Here is a 26,723-nt window from a genome sequence, read left to right on the forward strand (position 1 = left end):
AAGGAATCACTTTCTTTGTAAATCAGCATATTTAAAGGAATACATTCCTCATGAGACTCTGAAGCATTGTGATTGGTGTTGTTCTACTTAAAGTCTGTCTAAATAATTTGATTGCACCAATCCTATAAGAGATTAAAGTGAAGTTGGTGGGTTCAGAGGTGCTATTAAATCAGTTGAGCCATGTACTTATTTGCCACATGCACAAGGGTACAAAACAGTCGTTCTGCTCCGGGGAGAATCAGGCATTTCAAAGACTTCTGGTATTTTATATTGGCTATTCTAAACAACCTAGAGGTTGCACTAAAACAAGACTTTTTTTTAATAATAAAATAAAAATGTTTTCTTTCAATGAATTCTGAAAAGGGAATTTGCACCTGAAAGACTTAAGGTAGAGGGAGACCCAGGAAACCCAAAAAGGAGTAAGAATTCAGTTTTCCAAGTTGATGCTATCATCTTAATGGCAACACCAAATTCAATACCACAGGGGGGAAAAATAAAATATTTTACATGAGTTACATTACGGGTTTCTGAGCAAGATCATGCAGTTGTATCTGCACCTCTAGTCTCAGTTAATCATTACATTTCCAAACAACAACCCCTCCACAGGAAAGCTAATGTTTTTTAATTGTTGGGTTTGGTGGTTGTTTTAAAAAAAAAACTTAACTACAAGGACATCTGCATGCAAGCCTATTGTCAAGATAAGACCATGCCAAGATTTTTACATTCATTTTATCTCAAAACAGAGTTTTTAAGCTTCCACACTCAAATATACAGAAGAATGCAAACATGCAAATAGTTTGCCCTTCAAAGAGCAGTATCACTCTACGTCAGAAGAGAGCCTCAGACTAGACCACTGCTTACTTTGCTTATAAGAGGCTCTGAAGCTCTGAACTTTTCCATAGCTGCTATTATTGTTACTCTTTATGTAATATTATTACTATCAGTATGACCATAACTCTAAGCCTCGCTGAGCTCAAATCCTTGCTCTTCTCAGCTCTCTACATAGCTAGTGAACCAATCCATGCTAACTTTTGTGGTTACACTGTAATTTCAAACTGACTTAGGGTAACCTAAATACTGTTCCATGTTTGAGTGGTTTTAGGTATTTCTGATTAAAAGCAGCAGAGTAGGAAACACTGTTGGGTTTTTTGTGCATGTTCTTTTTTTAGGCCACACAATATGCAAATAGACATTAACAGCCACTGGTAAAATGCATGGCCAGCAGTGGGTGCAACACTCCAAAAACTGAAAGCTGGCCCCTACCTGTCTCCCACCTCGGAGTTCAGAGGTACCTCCACAAGGTACAGAGACACAACTGCATAAAACCAAACCTACTGTTTGGAGGTGTCATTTCTCTACACAGCTGTCCACATTTGATGCTTACTGAGATCCAAAACAGGCTGAAAAACCACTGCTCTGAAGATGTCTTTGTTGAGTTCAGACAGTATGAGGCCGTCAGAAAGGAAAAAATCTACCATCTTTGATTGAGAAAGACAATGGAGAAAGACAGGAAAGCATGCTGTCTTCTGTACATACCAGAGACAAGCATTTTCTCCTTCCTCTGTGTTTTGAGCATTGAGGCAGAGAGTCTAGATAGATTTGCTTAGCCATTGCCTGGGTGACTGCTCAGAAACCCATCTGAAAATGTCATCACTGTATAATTCATGTGCCCTTTTGTCTAGCCATCTGGAAGGTAGCCTCTTCTGCATTTAAGCAGTCAGTACTTTACCTACTTAGCAGTCTCCACAGCTCTTAGCTCTCAAAGGGCAGCAGGTGCTAGACTACTGCCTGCTGCTCTGATGTTTGGGTGGCTTCCTTCCAGCAACATGAGTCTCTCCTGTAAGTAGCGCTGTCTTCCCACAGCTCTTCAAATCAAAGACAAAGCTCATCTGTGTAAAGGACAAGACAGGGGAGGGAAAAGGAATGATTTGCTTGGTTGGCAAATTTCTCTGAAATGCAATGCTACTCCACGGATGCTAACACCCATGCAAGCTTCATGTTTCAAAAAAACCTGGTGCTTTTCACCTTCTTTCTTCCATTCCCTTCTCTTCCTGGTTTTCATTTACACAGGAATGCCAGAGCACCGTTCAGGTGCCTGGATGCAGCCGAGCCTTCTGACTTCTTGTCAAAACAGCTCCTACTTCCCTACCTCTCCCGCAATTTTATTTGGTATTTTGTATGTTGTTATACCTAACTGTAGTAGTGCTGATCACTATCTTCCCGGACTTCTCAGGATCCTTCCCTTTACTCCTCTCATTCCAATCATGCATTTACAGAGCAAAACATCCCATTTTCTTTAGCTAAAAGTCCCAGCAATGATAAGACAGTCTGTACTCCACCCCTGAGCTAGAAAGCAAAGGCAACAGCAATCTGGGGAACTTAAAAGTCCCTGCCCACAATCCTTACTTCACCTGTGCTCGGTTTCCTAAGGAATCAAGGCTATGCAACTGCTCTGGCTTCCTGTTCCTTAGTTCTTAACTATGATTTTTGATCTCTTGGCCAAACTAACAAGATCTGTCTGAGGAAAAGAATATCTGTTTACAAATTGTGACAAAAGGAATGAGGGAAGAGACTCTGTTAACGCCGTTACTGAAGGAAGAGGAGAGATCTGCAGCCTTCCTTTTGCTGGCCAACCTACAGAATTATCCCACTGAAGGAACTGGCTGTCCTCTTTCATTATCAATCTGTAAAAGCCACCCAACCACTGAGCATATACACTCACAGACACTACTTTAGGCAAACAAGGCGTTTCACTAGTCTGCACCCATTGAAGAACAGGAAAAAATATCAGTCCAGACCTTAAGTACAAACTGGCAAAGGTTACCTGATGTCAGAAGACTAACGCTGATTGATAGCTGTCAATGTAGTCCTTAGGCCATCCACTTTGCTAGTAGTGGGTTGCAGTAGATGAGTTGAAATAGAATCCCTACCATCTCATGACAGAAGTGCACATAAGATATGTAGAGCCGACTACATATGTACTTGATAACCTATGCTGAATTAGCATATTACAATCAAATTATAATAGCAATTTATAAACACATAGTGTTAATACAATTGATTCAGTGAACTCATTTTCTGGTGGGTTAAACTGGAAACCAGAAACAGGACAGATAAATGCATTTTACCTTTTTAAAAAGTGAAAAAAAATACTTCTAAAATGCAATCCTACACTTGAGAATATGCAAGGAGATAAACACAGAACTTACGATTTTCAGCAAATTTAAGTGTCCTCATGCATTTCATTTTCCTGTTCTCCTAGCACATTTGCACTACCCCATGGAAGGAGTTGTGTTCATCTCTAACCTACAAAGCTCCGGTTTGTCTAATTACTTGGACCTTATCTGATTCTTGGCAAAATTAAACTTTTCCTTTTGAAAGTATTTCCTCCAAGAAGTTAACTGAAAGCCTACTTCCAGGGACACATAGATACAACTGAGCACTTTGAAAATCAACCAAATAAGAGCCTCAGTCTAAAAATTGTCATTGGTGCCAGGATTTGCAGACCTCTCAACTCAAATGTTGCATTGTGTTAGCACAGCTGTATCCACAAGCAAAAAGCGAGGCAATTATGCAAAAAGGATTCCAACTTCCATCATTCTTCTGGCTGCAGAAAGGGTTTACAGTCTTCCCCCTGCCTTCAAATAATGCAAGAGCATGTTATTTGTAGAAAACGTAATGCATACAGCAAAAATGACACGTCGCTCTTTACACAGTGTCATATTTTTTTATTTTGTCATTTTAATTAAAATGTTTGAAAAAGCTTGGAAATAACAAACATACCCTGATCGGCCTCCTTTTTCTTCAAGCACTGTTTTTACTTTTTTCTCCGCTACCTCCTCAACACAGTGAGTGTGTGAGCTACTCCCCTGAAGAAAGCCTGGTTGCCACCAGTATGCTGTCAGTGAGCAAGAATATTTCTGCCCATAATGAGCTAAAAAAACCTTACGTAGACACTCATTACACACATAGGCAGAAGAGACATGAATGATTGCTTGCAAACCTTTTCAAGCAATACTCTGTCAAAAAAAACTAAGAAAGAAGCAGGAACATGCAACACATGAATTTTTCAGAAAGAATGAAATTAATGAAATTGTGAATGAACACACACAGGTGAACTGTGCTTACTACTCCCCCAGTGTGCCTCTTAATGCATTTTGCAAAATTTTAAATGCAACACCACTGAATTTACCACCAGTTACACACCTCACTAATTCCTCCAAGGAAATTATTACTCTTGCTGTAAAGAAGATATGAGGTAGTTAAAGGCAACCAGCAGAATTAGATGATGTGCAAATATTCTGATTAGTGAAATAAGGTTCAGTTATATCCCAGATGCTGCCATACCATTTTATGCCTCTAAGTTTTTTCAATTGCTACATTTGTCACATCAGGCACTGTCGCTCTTCAGCCTTGTTTCTTGGTACTGTACATACCCCCACAGCAATAGGGGCCTCTTGGGCCACTACAGCAGCAAGCAGTCTCATCAGGATCCGAAGCTCCCACTGTAGGACTGCCTTGCCCCTTTCTCAGTTTTGTTCAAGCTCTGTACCAGGACAGTCACTCAGACAGCCTGAGCATCGAACAGGAGTTACAGAAAAGCAGCAACGTCATGGACTTCACTACAGTCCCATCTTTCAGACAAAATCTCGTCTCTCATTTCACTCACAATGCTAATCTGAGACCTGAGTTTTCATAGACTGGGAGAGGACAGGACTAGTACAATCACTGAGAATCACTACAGTGACATCTGCCTCTGGACATCACCAGTGCAGAAACCTACTGGAGGCTGGGAGAGTAGGTTTCCATGCAGGGCCACTGCCCTAACAGCTTGCAACAGGGACAAGAGGCAAGTGCCACACAGGCCTACGCTGCTCAGCGAAGGGGCTGCCTGGAGGAAGGCCCAGTTCTGGGCTCAGCAGCCCCCTGGAAGGCAGACAGCACAGTGAAATGGTTGATGTGAGAGAGGAACAGCTGAGTCTTGAGACGTGCCAAGGGATCCAGATACTTTGCAAATCAGAGGTTTCACCCGAGCCAAGACACAAAATCAGTGCCCTTCACCCCTTTCCTACTGATGCCTTTTCAAGGCAAGCAGGCAGGAGATCCAGCCCCTAGAGCATGGACTGCACCGTTCAGCATCCCCACTCCTGGGACTTACCTTGCATGCCTGCAGCTGGGGCAGCTTGAGAATGCCACCGAGCACTTGTCCACTCCTGGCCTGGCAGCCCCAGCCATCTGGGCCTTCCTGAACTTCTTGGGAGGCCTGCACAGAAGAGGCCAGAGCCTGGCCACCAGTGTCACCCCAGAGCCTGCAGAAGTCTATGATCTCCTCAAGCAGATGAGCTTTTGGGGCTCCTAGCACCAGTGCCCACCTCCCTGGCAACAGCCAGAACTTAGCCAGGGCTCAACACAACCTTGGCTCATGCAGGGGTAACATGCGGTGCAGTTACAAATCTGGAAGCAGACGTGATGCCTTAAGAACAGACAAATGAGTTTGAGAAGCAAGGTGTAGCATTTGGAGGTGCCATGAAGAGTTTGCAGGATTGTAACCTCATACCCTCCTCATAGCAAAGAGGATAATGGGCTAGATGGACCCACACTTGGACGCAGGATGGCTGCTCTTTTCCTAGTAGCCCTCTTTCCTAAAACAAACAGCTAAACTGCCCTCGCCCTTCCCCACCCCACCCCATTCACAGGTTTGATTTACAGAGAGTAATGTTCTCCTAGATATCAAACTGTATCATGCAAAGGTTACTCTTCAGCTCCCAACATTGCCAACTTATTTATTGCAGGTCACGTCTGTTTTCAGTTTCCTTGGCTGATCATTTCCAACACCTGCATTTGCATCCTGAAGTATCAACGTTAATCTTCCTGGTTAATATAACAATACTGTTAAAATCACAGCCTTCTTTCTAAGGACTCCTTCACCTCACTATGCTATGGTAAGAAACTACTACCTGGACAGACTCAGATCTTCAGGGGCTGTGAACCAGTCCGTACATCAGGCTTGGTATATTTATCTGACTTAATCTAAAGTGGGAACACCACTGCCAGACTTGAATGTTTATCTTTCTACATCTGTTTTCAACCAGTCATCACTCCTACCTCAACCAACCTTTTGCCTGCGGGCTTAATTTTCCCCCCTTGATTCCAGATCCTGCTTACTGGCAGCCTTTTAAGAGACTAAGGGATAACAAGGAATTACTTTGAACTTGTTTCAGCATGGCACTCTCAAGAGAGGTTTTAAGTCCCATTAGATTTTGGATAGATATGTTGTCTCACCCACAGCTGTCTACTCACTTCTTTAATCTATGCTGAAGTCACAAGTGCAGAAATGAAAGCATCTGAAAACCCATATGAAAAGTGCACAATTGTTGGCCTGACTGCTTCCACTGACACGAACAGACATTCTATCACTCTTTCCAACAGGAGCGTAGAATTAGGCAAACACTGAATGCCTTGGAAAATTCTATCCTTCAGCTTTGCTGAACATGGCACTCTACCAAGAGGATTATGCTTGCTGCTAGCGCTGTCTCTCTGCACCCCTTCCAAACAGTTTCTTCTTCCTTCTCTTCCACTAAGCAACCTCTCTTCCTGCTTGCTGCCATGGCATACTTTCCACATTACTGAAAAGGAATAATAACCCAAGTCATTTCCTTTGGCACCGCATTTAATCGTGAAGGATAGTACCACATCCCTCATAAGAGAATGATTGTACACTGATACATTCATGTCTTGTTTTGCCTCTAGACATGTCAGAGAAATACATTTATAATATCAGCTTTGATTTGGATAACCTTTCAGAAGGTTATCACACAAAACGAGAATTTCTTGCAGTATTTCAATAATTTTGATTTGTTATTCCTACCAAAAATCAGTGAATAATAAAAGTGAAAACATTCAGAAATATGTTTTCAAACTTCTTAAAAAACATTTAAGTTTGAGCTGCAGTTCCTGGAAGAAGCAAGAAAAGGTAATCACTTAAATTACAATATAGCTTTGAGGTCTGGAGAAGCTTCAGAATTCATAATGAAGCATCAAGTCAAATGCAGACAGCACTGCGTTACAGCACCTGCATCTAGATGGAGATGCACAAGATAACCACCTGCTGGACTTGGCTGTGGGTTGCTTTAGGCATCTGGGAAAAGCATTTCCATCTCCATCCCATTAATCCAGAGAAGGATGAGGGTTGGAGCATTCATGTCATGACTTACCTTCTTGCCTCGACAGAGGCACCAAGCAAAGCTCTGACCAGACATACCATTCCTCCATGCAGCAAGGTGGGAAGCTGAGACCTGACCTACTGCTGGTTCAATAGCTTAAACACTTCTATCTACTCAAATATTTTCGTGATCTAGGGTTAAGTGATTAGATATGCTTATTCTGGTATTAGATAGCTGCACCTGGTAGAGCATCTTTTTCTACAGTTTACTCTTTTGCACCTAACAATTACTGACATACACCTTGATTTCTGTTCACCGTGTTTAAAAAGATTACAGGTGTACTGACTCTACTGAGAGCCAGATAAGGACACTCCAGCATGCTTTTGAAAATCAACACCTAAAGCATACACCATTGTTTATTAAATGCATGCACTGTATCTGTAGATATGCAGAACTTCAGAAGACAGGGAAGAAAGTATAAATAAGATTTTCCTGGTAAAATAACCTGATGGAAGGAAAGTGATACCTTCGCCTACATTTTTAAGGACTTGCCAAAACATACGCCAACGTTCTTAAAACTACTTTGTGGTATTTGTCTGTTCTCCAGATCTGTAAATTTTTAGGACTATTTAATGATCAATATTCTCCACTATCACTATTCTGTTAATCTGTAACATACTGGAAAAGAAATCCTGCAATGCCATAATACAACAGATCAAACTTGAACTTACATCCATACTATGGCAAGAGGGCTCTTGCATACAAGGTATCTTTACCTAATGGTTAAAGCATACATGTTTGAAGCAACAAATTCAGTACTGGAAATGCTCTACTTTTCCTTGTTTGTAGATTTTTATATTGCACCAGAAGACAATAACAAGGACTACCTTGCTTTCAGAGAGGGTCAGTCTTTTTTGGATGCCCCTCAGTCAGCAGAGAAAGCTTAACTCTGGAGAAGACGACACAGAACAGACCCTTAAACAGAGGTCCCCTAAACCTGTCTCTCCCCACCCTGGCTACAGGGAGAGCCTAGGGACAGAGCTGCCCTAGCTGAAGTTAGCCTTTGCCATTTCTTCCATTAAACCACAAAGATGCTCTTTAGAAAGATTAGCAGGAACATATCAAACCTTCTCAAATTCAACAGAATGAGCCAGGCCAGCCACAGGTGAAAGCCAGGATGATGCAGCTGATGCTCCGTGCTTATAGTAACTGTTTTTCAACCAAAATTGACTTCTGGTACTTTAAATTCACTGGGCAACTTGAAACCTCACAAGATATACCTGAAATGTCAGTGTGTTCACCTGCCTTAAGAAAAAAAAAAAACCCAACAACCAAACCAACCAACCCAACACACTCCTCTTACATTGGACATCAGTAACTCACAGAAAGTTCTCTTTAGATAATTTCAATCTCAAACTCCCCAGATGTTGATGAATTATCTCAGAGACTTATGAGCAACAGCCAGGAATTAATTTTGCCTATTTTCTTAGTCTAATAACAGAGGCACAACTTCTCTGCACAGTCAAGGACTGTTTAGAGCATCCTGCACTTGACAGACCTTCTCTCAGGTCTATCAAGTGCTAACACAAACTTTCAGCGTATGGTTTTAGAGGCAGTGAAATAGGCATCACAGACTATGTGTACTACGTGTACTGTCCTATAACATTACTCAGGTTGGCATAAGCAGTAAAGATTGCATTTCTAGCACTCATCGTCAGGTCCAAAGTGTTTTATAAACATCAGATGGCTAAATTTCCACAGCACTCCAAAACATACCTGACTTCCATTTTAAAACATTTCTCCGCTGTGGCAGAGTATTATGTACATCAGTTCTTGCTCATTTTGCTCAGTGCTTTCAGAAATAATGAGCAGTAAGTTTCAGCTGATGTCCAGAAAAATCAATTCAATTCTCAGAGACAGGGCAAAACAAATTGCTTTTGAAAAATTATTTTTCACATAATTTGTTGAAAAGGATTCCATTTGTTTACCCAAAGCAGCAGACAGAAAGGGTGGGGAGAGGGCAGACAGAACTAAAAGTTGTTTGTTTGACATTAAAAGTAAAAATTAGCCATGGATTGCAAGATAGAAAAGTGACCTTAAGAGAACTGCAAAAGCTGCATATTTTTTCAATTAATAGATAACTCTAAATATCTTTTAGGCTCTTCACTATTAAAAAAATAATAAAATCAAAAATTGAATAGTTTGTATGCTACTCAACAATGACAAAACATAGCTTCTTTCAATTGAAATGCAATAGCATTTTCTATTTGTTTGTTGCACCACTGATCTGCTTATTAGATATCTCCCTATAAGAAAATAACAACTATTTTATAATTGCAAGCAACTGTTTCATTATTCCCTAAGAAATGTTTTGCAAAGACTATTCTTTGTTCAGCTCTGTAGTTAAAAGAAGTAAAGTACTGTTCAGGAGGTAGCCAATACCCAAGAAGATGCATCCTATGTTTCATAAAAGCAATAGTAAGGTTTCCGTTGATGTCCACAAGTACTGGAACGAGGTTCAGTATAAAGCACGCTAAATGGTAAGTAAGAAGAGTCTGTAAGAAACCCATAAGTCACTGAGCATATCTGTTATTCCAAACTCTACTTAAAAGCTTGTACTGCTCACTCTGAGTCAGTTGAATACAAACGCCAAAAGTGCCATTTGCTGTGCACCTCAACTTCAGCACAGCACGAGATGTCAAAGCAATGATTAACTAGGGAACAAAGAGCATTTTCTTATTCTGGTGTTGACCTTAGGCTCATCTTCCACGTGACATAGTCAAAGGAAAATATGTAAATTGTGCCATTGGACCCCCACTGATCTAATGTTTTACCTATTAGCTACGGAATCAGGTCATCAGAAACGTACTACACTTGACACCTTGCTTTTCATATAGCTCCCAGTGACAGCAGCTGCTACTCTTCAGTACACAGGTTGTTCTTCCTCTACATCTAATAAGTTTAGGCAGTTAAGTATACAGAAGCTTTACTTCAGCTGAGTCCACAGTAAGGGATAATATTTGAATTTCTTGGTAAAAACTGTTAAGACACATAACCACCTGGGCCACTTCTCAATTTACCCCTTAGTACTAGTTAGCAACAATGTCACCCCTTTTTTCTTTATTCAAGCTATTCGCATATTACATGAAATAGTAATTTTGTGGACCATATAAACTCAAGCTGTATACCAAAAAAACTACGTTCGCTGTATCAGGGAGCTGCACAATAACAGATCCCATGACACACAACCCACGGGACAGTGTAGCTGTGCAAGCCTGTACTCAACATTAGTGTCCCCACTTATGTGATTACATATTAGCCAGCAGGTTAAGGTACCTTAACAATACAAAAAGTAGCACCAATGCGGAAGTGACAGCCTTCACTGCTTGCAGCAGCGGACAAAGCTGCCATCACGGTCTGCAGCACCGGCTGGTGTTGGCACTCACACAGCCAGCACTCCAGGTTGGCTTGCTTTGCAAATCCTGCTGATATTTCATTCTTCAGCCACTTCTAAAAAAATTAGTCCAACGGCGAGGAGGGCATCTGAATGACTTTTTGGATTACAGGTGTTCCTAAAAATGAGACAAATCTGACCAGTGTGGCATCATCTTTAGAAGAGAAAGATGTTTTTGTGATTTCTGGAAGCATATGTGCCCTCTTTGACCCCATGCACCGTTCCATTAAGACAAGAAGCCCCAGTGGTTAATGCCCTCTCAAGATTTACGAAACTGGTCTCAGATTTGGTGGGAACTCTGATATAAACTAGTCTTTCTTTCCCATGAAAATTTGGAATAGTTTTTTTCCAAGGACTAAACCACTTAGCACTGACATTTTCAGATCCTGTATTGATGGTGGTCACGTATGATAACCCTTTAGTATCATCAGTGCGTAAACAGAGGAAAGAAAGGTACAATCAGAAGCGTGGGACTTATCACAAAGAAATAGGAAGATAACACATAAGAGAAGAATGAATATCTGGAGTGCACGTGAAGGAAACTCATTTCCACCGAGACACACACACACACGCTACCCCCAAACTGCAAAGAAGTGCTACACCGATTTGGCTCATTTCAACAATTTTTTTGTTCTGCAATGCTCTGCTAGGAGAGATGTTATTGCTGTCTACAACTACCAAAGAGGAGGGTGTAGAGAAGAGAGCTAAACTCTTCTCAGAACCACATTACTAGAAGGACAATAGTTAAAGGGCAAAGTGGAACACACGAGCTTTCAACTTGACGTAAGAAAAAAAAGATTTTTACCACAAGGGCATTCAAACACTGGAAAAGGGACCCACTGAGGCTGAGATACTGAAAACTCAGTGGGCCAAGGTCCCAAGCACCCTGATCTGACTGGAAGGAGGGCTGGATTAGCTGACCTCGGGAGGCTCCTTCCTACTTCTGGTTTTTGCCAAGACTTCAAAGGTGTGTCTATTCCCATTCACCACTGCATTATTTCTTGGATTTCTATTTAATACACAACAAATAATAAAATAATTTGTATTGCAGGGTGCTTCACTTTTTGGGGGAGCTTTTTTTGTTTGCTCTTTTGAAAGGACAAGTTCTCGGAGGAAAAGCAGTATTTTTCTTTCTCCGTTTCTCACAGGGGCAGGAGCCCCCACCTCTCTAAAACCCATTTTTACTTTCCTTCACACAGGAAATACTACATTTGCATAACCCAATAGAAAGCACAATCAAAAAGCCTATCAGCTTAAATAATTAAGACTTTTAGTTTTGTTCTTACTAGCAAATGATACACACTGAGTATACAAATACACAGGCTGAGTGAGAAAACATCTCCAGATGCAGAAAGCTCTAAACTTTGAGCCAATTATTTAACGTACTATTAGCTCTACATACCAGCAGGAGCAATAGAAGTTTGAGTGTCCTTTTTCTACAGGAACAATTTGACTAAACATACCACAACTATTATTTATCTACCCCTGGAAAACGTGTACAAGAAATTGGCAGCTCACCTAGTGAGCGACATGCAGACATTTATCTAATATTACTGTTGTGGTTTAACCTGGCAGGCAACTAAACACCACACAGCCATTTGCTCACTTCCCCTGCAGTGGGATGGGGGAGAGAACTGGGGACGGGGATAAGTAGAATTCACAGGTTGAGAAAAAGACAGTTTAACAGGACAGAAAAGGAAGGGAAATAATACTAATGATAAAAGAATATGCAAAGTAAGTGATGCACAGTGCAATTGCTCACCACTTACCGACCAACGCCCAGCCAGCTCCCGAGCAGCAGTCACCCCCAGGCCAACTCCCCCCAGTTTACATCCCGAGCATGATGTCATATGGTATGGAATATCCCTTTGGCCAGTTTGGATCAGCTGTCCTGGCTGTGCCCCCTCCTGGCTTCTTGTGCACCGGGCAGAGCATGGGAAGCTGAAGAGTTCTTGACTAGTGTAAGCACTGCTTAGCAACAACTAAAACATCAGTGTTATCAATGTTATTTTCATACTAAATCCAAAACACAGCACTATACCAGCTACTAGGAAAAAAAAAATTAACTCTAGCCCAGCCAAAACCAGGACAGTTAAATAAATGGAAAAAAATTAGAGCAATTAAACTTCATTTTTCCCTCCCCCACATAAGTTGACTAAGTGTTCTGGGTCAGCTAGTGTAAATCCACTGAAATCTTGGATCTTGAAAGGATCAGCTTTCAACATGTCTGTTTAAGAATGCAGAGCTTCCTATATACTGAATTACACCACGTCAGCATCAAGTGACTAACTTGAGCGGACTCAAGCTATGCAGTTGTGGATTTGCTTTTTGTTCAAGAACAATTGTATTTGCATGTCATTAGCTACATCTCCACTATTGCTTTCTGACCAAGAGGGTAATGTAATCACACAGCCTATATGAGGAAAATCACATGCAAGTTTCTGTGGTTGCACTGTTCATTTTAAACACCTACACATCATACAGACATAGACATTACAGAGTTTGCTTCTTTATTCACTCAGCACTATTTATTTTTGCAGAACCAACTGCTTTAAGCACCACTTTTTGTAGCACACTTCCAAAATTGCTGCCAACTCTTTGTGTAGAATCAGCGCACAAACACACCAAACCATGAAGTTGAGTACCAAGTAAAAGATTTATTTCTCAATGAACCAAAGAAAGTATTTTCACTAGAAAAACTTTAGGAATAGTGCTTATGCCTTGATCTACTTACTGTTTTGTGCACAGAAAAGACCACAAGAAAATCTTTTGCTTAATTAAACCAAACGCATTGCTTTCTATACAAAGACCTCCCATGTAAATATAGCAGACAGCAAAACACGTTTATACCAGAGAGAGTTTTCACTGACCTAACCTCATTAGGATCCACTAGCCACAAACAGATAAGCTACTCCACATAAACAATGACGCAAGCTTTCTGTCTTGGCTTTAGGGAGACAGACTGATGAACTGGATTTGCCCCACTAGAGACTTCAGACCTCCTGTGCTACTACAACACAGTGCTGCTAACCTGTGTTATGTAGAGCAAAAGCTACCATCAAGCCCAGAATGTATAATTTGTTCCTGAACCATAGTTTGCCTATGCAGAGTGGAAAAAACAGAGTGAGCCATGCCTATGGGTCAGTTCACTGTCGTAAAAGTCTGCAGCAAGCAGGATAATCACCAACGTACAGCGTTCTCACTGTCCTTTCAGCTATGCCATACACACATCATAGGAAATGAAATGTCTAGGCTTATTTCATAATGTTACTAGGATTTTAAAAAAGAAAAAAAAAAAACCCACACAAAAAAACCCACACAAGAACCCAGGGAGAAAACAAACTTCATTTGAACAGTCTTTATTTCTTGCCTGCTCGAGGATCTGGCTGGGGGCAGGAGGGGAGGCATAAATGGGGCAATAACAGTTCTTCAGAACAAAGTCTGCAGACGGCATAATACAAGGTATTGTCCCTACCTGACCTATTTGGAAAAATTAGGAAGTTTAAATCCTCCATCATTTGAGGTACCTGTACATTCCTCCCGTAATGAACAAGTCTGTGAGACTGGTTATAAAGAGTGATTGTTTTATGAGAAAATTCACCCACAACTTTGATGAACTATGCTCTGAAAAACTATCTATGGTTTTTTCATATAACCAAACTGCTTCTTATTTGGGGGGCTGAGGGGATTCAGTTGGGAGATGCTTTCTTTTTGAGGGACAAGGGAGTGTCAGGTACCCATATTTAGAATCTACAATTTAGTTTCTAAATATAGTTTCACCAAATAAATGACAGAAATGAAATATGACATACTGTTCTGATAAACATAGTTTATAATTTCTTCTTCTGACCTATTTCCTTATGGAACAAAATATTAAATAGTGAAAACAAAAAGGTTATGACACACACCAATGAAACCCAGGAAATTCAAAGCTGAAGGCTGTTGAAATATCTGTCCCAAGTTAATTCCGCTCCTCTTCCTTCTTTTTTATATATACACAACATGGGACCAACAACGTTAGCTTCAAAAAAGCTTCCTGGCTTGGGTCTCAATCTGTGTAACTTCCAAGTTGCACAAACACAGGTCACACTTCCTGTCCTCTGACCTCTCCCTGTAACTTTTCCCTCCGATAACCATCTTGGGTACCTCCATCATCTCAATGCTCCTCCTTCTGTCACTGCTGACTTGCAATCCATCAACCAAACAAAAGTTACTGCTGCTTTCCTGGTCGCCTTCTCTTTTTCCATCAGGTTGTCCATCAATAGCTCTCCTCTCTCATTCTGCTTATCTTCATCAGCCCCACGTCTTTCCTACACCAGCCCCTACACCCAACTTGCCCTCAGACTTGCAGCTGAACCCCTGGGGATGAAACCCCATGACTTTGCCACTTTTCTTCCCTGTACCTGTAAGTGTTCCACCCACCAGCCCAATTCTCTTCACATTTTGCATTTTCACTGTTTTCTACTTTGTACTAGAGCTCTGCTCCTTTTCTACCCCCTTCTCCCTAGCCATCCGCATAAGGATCCTGGAAAGACAAGCGTATTTCATATCATATGACATCTCCAAGATCTGGCATTTTACACAGGTTTGAGCAGCCTTCTCATCCCTCCCCCTTCTTCCAACACCACATTTATATTTTAGAAGGTGGTCCAAGATCATCACACCAATAACTCACCTAACTGCTTCCTTCCTCAAGTCTCTCAAAAGACCAGAACATATACATTCCCGTATATGAAGGGGAAGGTATTAATGCTACAGACACCAACTGGCTCTTACAGTAAAGAGAGAGGCTTAAAGCCTCTCCCAGGCTGTCTTCATCCAGACAATGAAGAAAGAAGGTCCTCTCCAGATTTCAGGAGGAGCAGTTTTCCCTTCTCTGTCCAACCTATTTTTGATCCCCCAGTGGTAGAGGGAATATCATCCTTGCCAAACTTTGCTTCCCCAGCAGGCATCAGCAGTCATATCAAGACCCATTTGATTACTACCAAAAGTTTATCCTTCCTCTCTGGATTTATGAGTTCATAGAAACTACTAGGAGGGGAACTCCTGAAGAAGGATGTGTGGGTGTTTAATTCTCCACTATTAGCTCGCTTGTGTAAACAATTTGTTTTCTCTCTCCTGGGACAGTGTTTCAAAATAAGTGTTTTAAAAGAATATAAGCCTCCTTTGTTGAAATGGTGAAACTGGGTCAAAGTACTGACAGCGGCAGACCATTCTGAAGTAAAACATGCTCGTGACTCCACATTTACTGTATCAATGTGTTATGTTATGTACATAGGTCAGATCAAGAGTGTTAGCATCACTGTTTTCTTTCTGATCTGCATCAAATGCAATCAAACACTGAAAGTGAGGCAGCAGTCAGATGGCAAGATATTTTCTAGGTTTAATTCTTGCTGACACACTGATACCAGAAGATTCCCATGACTCTAGTAACAAACACCAGCAACCATTGTGTATGGGGAGCTGGGCTAAGCGTACTGGGATACAGGTTTACTTGGTCCTTTTACAAATAAAAAAATAAGCTGTTTAACAGCTAATTCCATCATTCTCTTCCTGCAGATAATAAAGAAAAAGCTGCCAATGGGTGAAAATAGTTCCTGTTGTTACAGATCAGAGTTTCAAGACTTAACATGACATTATAGTTTCTACATCTTGTGCCAGTTATTTTTATACAGCTTTGTATAAATTCAGCAACATGAAAAACCCCCTTTGAAGTCTATCAACCACTCTTTAAATAAACATCAACAAGTTCATTTCTCTCTCTTCTTCTGTACCTCAGCGATGACGTATGCCTTGCACAAACACAAACCCACATCTCTGGGGAGTCACAAATCTCCCGAGTGAGTAACTGGACCTGCTGTTACTCAGCTAGAGGAACTCAATTCACACCTAAAACTCATTTCTCTCCCATTCCACCTTTCTTCCAAAACCATAGCACCAAAAGGCAAATCAAGGAAGAAAAACATCTTTCACAGTTTGTGGACCAGGACCCCACACTGGCAAGATCACTGTCCTGTGTCGTCTCCTACTTGCAAAGTCCTACCCCAGCCCCTACAGGAGAAGGTGAACATGAACAATGACCAACAGGGAGCTGGTATCAGCTTCTTCCTAAAGACAAGAATCAAGCATACCTCATTATTTTCCCCAAGGCCTGCACACAGGGCAAGTGGAAATGCCCAGAAAGACTCTGCTGAGGCCAACACCCCTGCCCCTTCCAAGTAATTAGCCGGCATTTGATGCTGAGTACCCCTTGACAACCAGGAAAGCACAACCCTAGAGGAACTGCTAGTCCACTCTTCCTATCACCTCCTTCACCAGACCAGAGATGCTGTTACCGTCAGTTGGGCTTCCTAATGCCACTACAGGGTTCAAGCAGAAGCAAAGCTCTTTTAGTTGCCTTTACAACTCAAAGTGTAGCAGAAGCAGCTGCTGCCAGCGTGACTGCATTCAGCTCATGTTTCCCTCATTTATTAGCTTCAAGGGCCTAGGACCAATTTTTTTCCCCTTCTCTCCTGCAGTGGGTCCCTCTCTCTATTGCTCAGCAATGCAGAGTGGAAAGAGACCCAGATTTTAAAACATCTAAATCACTTCTCACTCTGCAATTCTGTTTCTCCTTCCACACTTTGCCCATCCTGCCAGTAACGTTAGTCTAAGCTTTCTACCATTGCTTCTTTGTACAGCACCAAACACCGACCACCCTGTGTTACCAGCACTGCAGAATTCAGCAGCAATAGCTCCTTATTTGAACCCTATGTGTTCAGTGAACTTTTGACAACTTCTGCTTGTTAATCTGAAATGCATTCCAAGCCCACAAGTACCTTCAAACAGCTGCCATGTTTCTTAGCTGCTCGCCACAAAAAAAGCATCTCCCTCCAATCTCCTCAAATGCCTAAATTCACACAGAAACATACCTATCCCTGCACTCGCACATTTCACACCTACATAGAAATTACACTAACATCACCATATCATATCCAGGCCTGGAACAGTAACAGTTTAATTTGCCATTTCATGACCACCACAGCTGGAACTTCATAAACTGCCCCTAGAAATGATAACTTAGACACCTTCCAATAACTCAAGATGCTTACACGTCGCCTTGGGAGGTCTGACATTTAAATCATCACCATATGCGCAATTTGGAATTAGCCTACACATTAACAACACAGACCCAAGGACTCAACACACTAGAGTGGCACTGACTCCAGTGCAGGTACTTTGCTGAACTGGATCTGAAAGAGGAAGGTCTAAGGCCTCGCTGGGGTTAATGACTGTTTGAAAGGCAGGGAAAAGATGCTAGCCTAGAAATGGATTTAAGTAGCCAAGAAATTAACCATATTGCCTTCAATTAAAAGCTGGCAAGCTTGAGACAAAAAAGCTTTCAACTGACAACAAGCTTTCTATGCTAGCCACCGGACAGTGGATGAAGAAAAGCAAGGGATTCCACAAAATGCTGAGAAAGTCACCCTACAGGCATCACACATAGTGATCTCTGCCAAAACTTTACATGAGCTATCTTTCTTTGGAGATTGTACATTCAGACTAAACAGGACTTTACAGATGTCAGGGATAGTGTATATGACCTGTAAGTTGCTAGACTTGGTGTTTTAGTTTTGTCAAGTTCTTTACCATAGTTTCAAGAGTTAAAGGTGATCTGTTGGCCTATGCTGCATTAGCACTCATTTAAGAAAGCACATCAATTAGGAAAAGCTTGAACAGAGAAAAACTGATGGACCATCCACAGCTACAATTACACATACAGAAATTAAACACTTTGCTGAATGGAAAGCCTACTGAGCACGAGCTGAACTTAGGATCTACCTTTCTTAAATCCGTTGTCCTTTTACACACCAGATTCTAGTAAAATGTTCCAAATTAAGACTTCTAATAGTGAAATAAAGGCTATCCTCCCACTCTGTTGTGACAAAAGATAATGCTCCACCTCAACACAGAAGAAACACATGTAACCAGAGTTATCACAAGCCTGTCCCTGCCTGGAAAGGAAACATCCTCACAGACAGAACTGCACAGGGAACACGACACCCACTCTGCAAGGGAACTGGAAGGCACAAAATAAAAACCCAAGGAATCTTCCCATCACAACCAATGCATTGCCTCCTAGCTCAAACTGCACTGATACACACGTGCCTTTGTGAAGGAAAAGGTGGTATGAAACTATGTGTTGATATTAAGACTACTTTCTTCATTGCACTAGTTTCAAGTTAGTTTCTCCATCCAGCAATCCTGAGTTAAATCTAATACTCAGCTCATTCCAAGGCTCAAGACTTTTTCCTTAGTTTTACATTCTGTACTCCAGTGGTGGGACCAAAAGCTTGCCAGGACCGTTATTATTAGACAGTCGACATTAGAACTAATAATGTTCTAGCCATTATTAGAACATTAATAGTAACTACTGAAAGACAACAGTCACCTACTGCCTGTTCTTAAAACATGTAAAACAACTTCAAATGCTACGCAAAATGCAGGACATTACAAAAACAACACACAGCATCAGTGAAACTGACACAATATTAGGTATTCCTTGGCCTGAAATAAACCTTAAATAAAAGTTTGAATTTACACATAGCTCTTAGGCTGTGATACTAAGAAAAAAAAAATGCCTCCAGCTCACTGTGGAGTAGTAAATGCAATGGTTCTCAAGTCTAGACTACAGCATGGCAAATAGAAGACTACCGCCAGTAAAGAAAGATGCCCAGCATGTCACCAAAAGGGTATGCACATGCTAGTATACTATCTTTAGCAAGGAACAAAGCACGCAAGATAGAGCTACAACACTTCCCTGGCTTCCAGAGCTGTTAACCATATGGGAAATACACTAAAAGTGATAGCTCACATACGCCCCGTCGTTCATGAAGTACCAAGGGATGAAATGTTTTTCATACAGACATCAAAAAAATGAGTCTGCATTATAACAAACCAAATATTTATCTTGGCAGATCATACCTTCTAGAAAAAAAAAGGTGCCGTAAAGTTAAATATTTAAGGATCATACTGCAAAACAAATGCTGAGAATATCTTTGTAGGGAACTCCTGCCACAATGGATGAGCTGTGCATTTATCAGTGCAACAAATTAAGAATTTTTACGGAACCACTGAAAAGAATATTAGAATTAGGCAAAGGAAAGCTAGCTGCTCACTTGATGGCAAATCTTAATTTTTTCCCTCTGATCAAATAAGCCAAAAATTCCAAGCAATGCAGTTTGCAAAAAAGTATATACTACATAAGTTGAAGACCACTGGTACAAGTTAGAACTAAGGCTTTCTGCATAACTCCTCATGACAAGTTGGTAAGACTCAAACATTGCTGCCATGAAATAACTTTTGTTCATTTTTTTTTATTGTATTAAAAGTTCCTTGATCTACCCCACTTTACGCAGAGCCACAGTCTACATCTCACATGGCAAGGCAGGCAGTGATGGCACCTGTCTGGGACACAGGAAAGGGGCTAGTAGACTCTTGACCCACATTCCTAATTGACTTAACTAAACAGTTTTACAAGTCTGGCGTATTTCACTAGTGGAAAAGTTTACTCATGGCTCAAAGATAATTTCATAGAATTTCAATTATGTAAAAGCAGTTTACGAAGACTCCAGCAGCAACTCCCAGGTGTAACACATGTTCAGAGAAACACTTCAGAATATGAGTTTTACTGCAGCTACTATTAAAGTCAATCAAGTTCAAACTACTAACAGTAAAAGTCACAGGACTGAAAATGCATAATTTCTGCTCACACCTCCCAAAACCAAACTCAACCACCGTTTCAAACAGCTGTCTCTAGATAGATGCTAGTAAAGCCTATGTACAAAGTTAGGGTTATACTGCGGTACACAGGCAGGCACAATTTAAATAATCCAAAGCAGCCGGAAGATTCTGGAACAGGCAAACCAAACAGGTATGGCCCTTAGCAAACACACTGCAAGAACCTGTTCAAAGCATTCAAATTATGATTTCTCATCTTGCATTAACTACTGTGAACATTGTGAAGAAATTATTTTTTAAATCCTCAGCTGTAGTTAAATAGGTTATTATGACGATTCACTGAGTGTTGGCATCCCACAGTTGCCAATATCTGTTTTCCTAAGAAATTACAGTCTCAGCAAGTTATGCATCATAAAGCACACCAAGGCCCCAGCTGGCAAAAGGACGCATGTTTATTTTTGTGAAGGTTATGGTTTTGGTTTGTAGTTTTGGGGTGAGGGGGAGGGGGATTCAGTTGAAAAATTTACCTTCTTTGCCAAAATGGTGAGCAGTTTCCTACACAAACAGATCCAAAACTGGCAGCAGGCATACTCAGACCTCAGTCTTGGACTTATTTAATTCCTAAGCTAAAGTTACCACAAGGCTTACTTACAGAATCAGCATGAAGCTTGATTAAGAGGCAGCATCTTGCCACATCAGCCCAGGGGCACAGGTTGAGCTGGAAAACAACAGCTGGCAATTCTGTCCATTGCTCCACACAGGAGAAGCCACCCCATGCCAGAGTTTTTGCATGAAGCACCTGACAGGCATCGGCAGGGCACAAGATAAAAGAGGCTACTCTTCTTTGGTAAGTAATGTTTCTCCACGCCCTGAGACAATGTGCTGCTCTGATCACACACTGACACCTGCCTTCTGCCTTCCTCACATGCTCCATGACTCAAGTCTTCATCTGAACCATAAGCTCAGTGAGGAACACAGTCAAGTTAGTAAAGCACGTATTTCCATTGCTTTGCATACATTCGTTCTCAAATGTATTTAAATACATAATTTGGCATATGCTCAAAAAGCATCATGCATTAAGTGAAACTATTAAGCAAGGCTACGGATCCACAGGCAAGTTAAGAAAGGGAATGTCAGCATATATAATACACATCATGTGCGAAAGGAAAACCAGTTAGACTTTGGGTTGTTTTCATGTTGGAAGTATGTTTCAACAAAGTCAGGGTCAAAGAGCCCTGGAGTTAGTTACTGGAAAGCACAGATTTCTATTCAGCAAATATAAAGTAGAAGCCAAAGACATCATTTTGGATTAAAAAAAGAAAAAAAACCACAACTTTAAAAGTCAAAAAGGTTTTTGTTTTTTCCTTTTCCTTTACAAGCCACTTGTGAGACCATGTTTAGAACACTGTGTTTAGTCCTGGGCGTTTGGCCAGATGACATTCACATTCTGAAGCTGGTGGAGGGAGGAGCCAGACTAGTGGTATTTTTTGAGGAAAGCCCCTCAGAATAAAATTGTTTCTGCCTCTAAGCCTGTACCCATGAGTCTGGGGGAGATTACGGTTAGCATGCCTCACCAGAGTCAATCTGCAGTGCTCCACTGGTTGTAATGGAGCAACAGTCATTTGCTGCTAATGATTTTTCCCTTAGTTTTTAAATACCATACAAAATGATTCAGTGCTTTCAGACTTCTCAGATCTCAGGAAGATAACACCTGCTTATGTGCAAAGTAGGGCTTTTACTTTTCAGAGACAAGTCACAGGTAAGCCATCTTCCAAGAACTTTCACTTACAAGGCTATCTTGGAAACGCTGTTCCAAGATCGGGAGGAAAAATGCACTTCCTTTGTCTCATCCTACCCTCTTGTTATATGTCATCTTCGCAGACCAGAATCCTCCATGGTGCAGCATCATTAACATTTTTTTCACGCAACACCCAGCACAAATGGGTTCACTAATTCCAAATTATAATTACATATCACAAAATACTGTTATTCCAGAGGACTGGTAGGACTCCAATAACTTCCTATTGCTGCTTTCACTCTATCGTGGCAAGATCATCATACTCCTCTCTCCACGTTCATGCTGATGGTAGAATACCTATCAGCTTCAAAGAGAACAGTAATTAATGCCCAGTAATTTTTGACTGTTTAGAAAAGCATTTCAGAAAAAGCCAATGAAAATACCACAAGAATGTGACTGCAGCTCCACAATTTCTTTTCCTTCATGTGTAATTTCTCTGCCAATCTCAAGGCAGAAAAACAAAACCACCAAAAATTCACGCCTGCTTTATCAGCCAGCTTCTTTTCAAAGCACTGCAGTAAACAGATGACCATTTTCAAATAATTGCAATGCAAACTAACTTGGGCTGATTAGCAGACAAAAAAAAAATTCCCCAACTTCTCCTAAGCAAGATAAATGGATATACTATCAGTCCTGCAATTATGAGACAATCAATTTTAGTCACTTTTCTTAGAGAACATGTTTAAAGCTTTCTGCGAGCTTTAAGTAATATGTGAGAAAAAAAGTAAAACCAAAATGGAGAGGAGTATGGCTTCAGCCATCCTGCAAAACTTTCATTTTTATTTAAGAGTTATGCATGGATTTTACATGCATAGGAATACAAAAACTACAAAAGGCAACAAAAAGTTACAAGGGTAAAGCCAGGCTCTTGAGCCTGATTCAGCATTCACAACTAATAGCATAAATTCAGAAGCATCTCCCTTAAGGTTAACAGTAAGTATAAAACTTACTGTCAAAAGAGAAGAACTGGCTCTACCCTCCTTTGACTGAAGAATGATCCTCAGAAACAATGGATTTTCCAATCATTAGAGATCCTGGGAATGCTATGCTACATTATTCTGCCTTTTTTCTTTTTTTTGCCTGAAAACAGGTAGTCACTAATACTCCTGCCCTACTTCCTCCGCCTTCTCAGATGCCAGGCGCAGGTTTTGGCGTAACCTCCCTACCCGCCACCAAGCCAAACAGCTCCCCTCTTGGCCACCAGCCCCTTCACCAACCTCCTCCTCCTCACCCAGCTCCTGCCCAGGAGATCTTTTCGGCCATTGCGCCCTACAAATGGGAAAGGCAGACCAGCCCTGCTTCCACAAGAAGGGCATCAAAGGGGAGGCTGGGCCAGAGGTGCTAGAGCAACAGGGCCAGCCCAGGGCCTGCCATGCCTGCCCATACCACAGGCACTGCTGGGGGTGCAGGCCCTCACCTCTACCACCACCAGCCAGCCCCACAGCTGCAAGCCCACTGCTGCTCAGCTGGGCAGGCCAGAGGAACACACCCATCGGGACAATGTTTGCTGCTTAATGAGTCGACCCTTGCCCTCTCCGACAAAGCACTGCAGGCCACGGGGTGACATCTCACAAAAGCGCCCGTGCTGCACGAACACCTCCCTGGTACTGTATTCTCATGGGGCGGCTCCACATCACCACTTATTCCAGAGCTGCGGTGTGTGTTTTACACGTGCTTTTCACAAGAGCTGCCGTGACTGGGTCAAGCAGTGTAGCGCCTGGATGAGAAAAGAACTTGTGCTTCTACACTGCACGAACATTTGTCTCTGCCTTGCCAACCACATCATCAGCTAGGAGAGCGGGTGCTTTTCAGGGCCAGATGTCCAGTGTGGAGGCAAGCATGGGCTGAGACTCGCCATGATGCCTGGTAGGTGCTTCATCACCTTTCGTTTCTGCAGCAGCGTTGTGGAACAAGAAGGCAGAGGAAAGATGGTATGTGTTTGTCTCAGCCCATCTACAAGCGGCCCTCTACGCCCAATTAAAACAGGCTGGGTTATAGAACAGAATGTCTCCCCTGCCAGGTAAGTATCACACGAGGCTGACCAAAAGCAGGATCGGACCACATAAGCACTTCAGACTTACAGCCAAGAATGCGAAGCAGTAGCAGGCGCCCTTCCACAAACAAAACATGTTGGGGCTCACAGCAGCTGAGACACAAAGAAAATTCCACATCCCTGCCAGCCCCTTTCTCCTTATTCTCCTCAAACCACAAATGCTCAGACTCCTGAACAAGTATGGCAGGCTAAACCAGCATGCCTTAGGATTGGGTACCTGCAGGTGCTAGACTATCAGATAAAACTAATGACCATAAGTAGTCCTACTCTAGGTCATAAGCACCATAAATCCCAAGAAGTGGATGCGACATCCTTTCCAGCTCTCAATAATGTGCTCCATAAGAAGTTATGGGATAACTGCATTGCATTAAGCATCTTGCTGTAGCATTTTATGTCTCAGGAACAATTTATTTTCAGTGGTCTAAACCAAGACACGTACTGGAAATTAGAGCCTCACATTCGTCCAATTCCTACTATATCACCACTGTGTTTTTTTACACAATGACTCAATTTAACACAGGGTGCTGAATATTTAGTTACACTTCTGTCCCCTCTCCCAATACACACTACCAATTGAATAAGTGACCTGAACAAAACAAATGGTTTAACTGGCAACACTTGACTCTGCTTAGCATTCTCCCTAGGCAACCCTTAAGTATGGAATTTCAGAGTTTTTTGAGAGACATCTTGATAAATCTCCAGTTACAGATTAGAGGTACATAAACCTCTTATTTTCAGGATCTAAATGGCATGCCAAGTATTTAGAGCCACAGGCAAGTCCTGCACCACCATGGAGCCTGCAACACACATGACCACAGAACCAGTTTTCTGTATGTTGCTCCACGCTGTGCTTGGAGTCACTATGTCTGGAAGGTAAGACCACAGTTTTGCTGTTGAGCCCCTTTCAGCTCCTGATCCTGAGCCCCCCCTGATCCTACATGGCTAATAAGCTGGGACTGACATTTGGTAAGCTGTGTTAAGAAAAAAACTAAGACCATACCTACTTCATATAGTACTCTATCAATTCCCTCCTGCTGATGGGAGATGAATTACATTACTCATCACTACGATGTGACAGCTACATTAGTCTAGTAGATAACAGAAGCTCTTTAACTGCTACTATGACAGCACTGTTCTGCCTTTTTTGTTTTTTAAAAAACAGTAGCTCTCTTGGGAAAAATTCAGTCACCATACTATTCATTCAGTGCCTTAGCAATTACTACATTTGATCTATCTTTAGAAACAATCCAAAAATGCCCCCGAGCCTTAGGTAAAAGAGCTAGTTGTCTTCTCCATTAGACATACTTGAGAGCAACAGAAGCCAGCTTTCCTGGTCCTGTTAGCCACACACCAAAACCCTCACACAGCTGATCACACACTAGGTGCTTCAGTGAGCTAGAGGGGTACACTGGAGCAGAGTTTCACACAGACACCATGACCACACACCCCAGCAGGGCCTCAGAGCTAGAGCAAGGGACACCGAGTTGGCTGGGCATGCAACAAGGCAATCGGGCAATTCACTAAAGTCAGCCACAAGTGCCCCCCAACACACCTTACCCGGCTGTGCCAGAAGCACAGCCTCCTAGCCCTGGCACAAGACAATTTGAACTTCTGGGGAAAAAAGCGAAACCTCAAGCCACAGTTGGGCCACCCAAGCTCTAAATAGCAGAGACTACGCACTCCTGGGTTTGCACCTTCTTTGGCACAAGAGTTTCTCAAGCCACCAGAAGGTTTTCAAGCAACCTCAAAATCATGAGGATTACCAGGATCAATTTCTCAGCACAGGCTAACATTGATGCTAGCTGTCCTTTTAAAGCCTTAGCAGGAGAGGAAACCCACATTACAGCTACGGCACAACCAAGTCTTGACAGACTGACCTACGAGGGACACCTTACCCTGGAAGCCTATTTCCAACATTTCCTATTTCCACTGTCTGAACCCAAACCTGGCAAGGGGCAAAACCAAACAAAAAATCCAAGCATTTTCAAGTTTACCAAATATAAACAGACTGAAACCTACAGAAATCCCTTGAAGAAAAAAGTCAGCCTCAAAACCCATTTGGTGAGTGCATTCCTAGCAACATACAGGAACCTTGTTCCACATGGCTGTTCCATCACCATTTTCAGAAGAGTCATTATTGCTGATATTCTCTGTAATTATTACTTAGTTTATGCCTCTAATGAACACAAAGAATGAAGCAGTGGACTGAATACAAATCCTCTCAATGAGCTTAAATGCATCCTAGGATTACATATGGTAAAAACACAGGCAACTGGTCCATACAAATGTCTTCAGAATCACAGCAAACTTTTCTTGCTTAGTTGTGTGATTAACAGACAACTCTGTTTACCATAGTCTTTCTTTCATCTAATTAAATATTCAGGTCCCAGGTAAGCTATTAACAATTGAATGCTTTTAGAGCTACACAAACCTAAAACTAATGCAACTTAACATAGATCTCTCCTGCGGAAAGGCAAGAGCTTGGTTCCACTGCTATACTGGCATACTTTATCCCAGCAAAACACAGAATTACTC

At 41.7% G+C, this 26,723-nt stretch overlaps 1 protein-coding gene across 9 annotated transcripts in view; it reads right to left on the reverse strand.

The window, feature by feature from the left end:
• LOC104045786 (sodium/potassium/calcium exchanger 3) overlaps nt 1-26,723 on the reverse strand; it is a 273,214-nt gene that overhangs the window by 52,285 nt on the left and 194,206 nt on the right. The window contains exon 2 of one of the 9 annotated variants that reach the window (XM_064445494.1): nt 1,730-1,889. The exons of 4 other annotated variants lie outside the window; for them this stretch is intronic. Coding sequence is in view for 1 of the 5 variants with exons in the window: in XM_064445492.1 (XP_064301562.1) it covers nt 12,387-12,467 (81 nt within the window). In the remaining 4 variants the exon portion in view is untranslated. Of the gene's footprint in view, nt 1-1,729; nt 3,182-12,386; nt 12,483-26,723 lie in introns of those variants that run through there. 4 more of the 9 variants (XM_064445492.1, XM_064445495.1, XM_064445493.1 and 1 more) reach the window with 4 other exon arrangements.

Source organism: Phalacrocorax carbo, chromosome 3 (assembly GCF_963921805.1).
Source record: "Phalacrocorax carbo chromosome 3, bPhaCar2.1, whole genome shotgun sequence".
Lineage (NCBI taxonomy): Eukaryota > Metazoa > Chordata > Aves > Suliformes > Phalacrocoracidae > Phalacrocorax > Phalacrocorax carbo.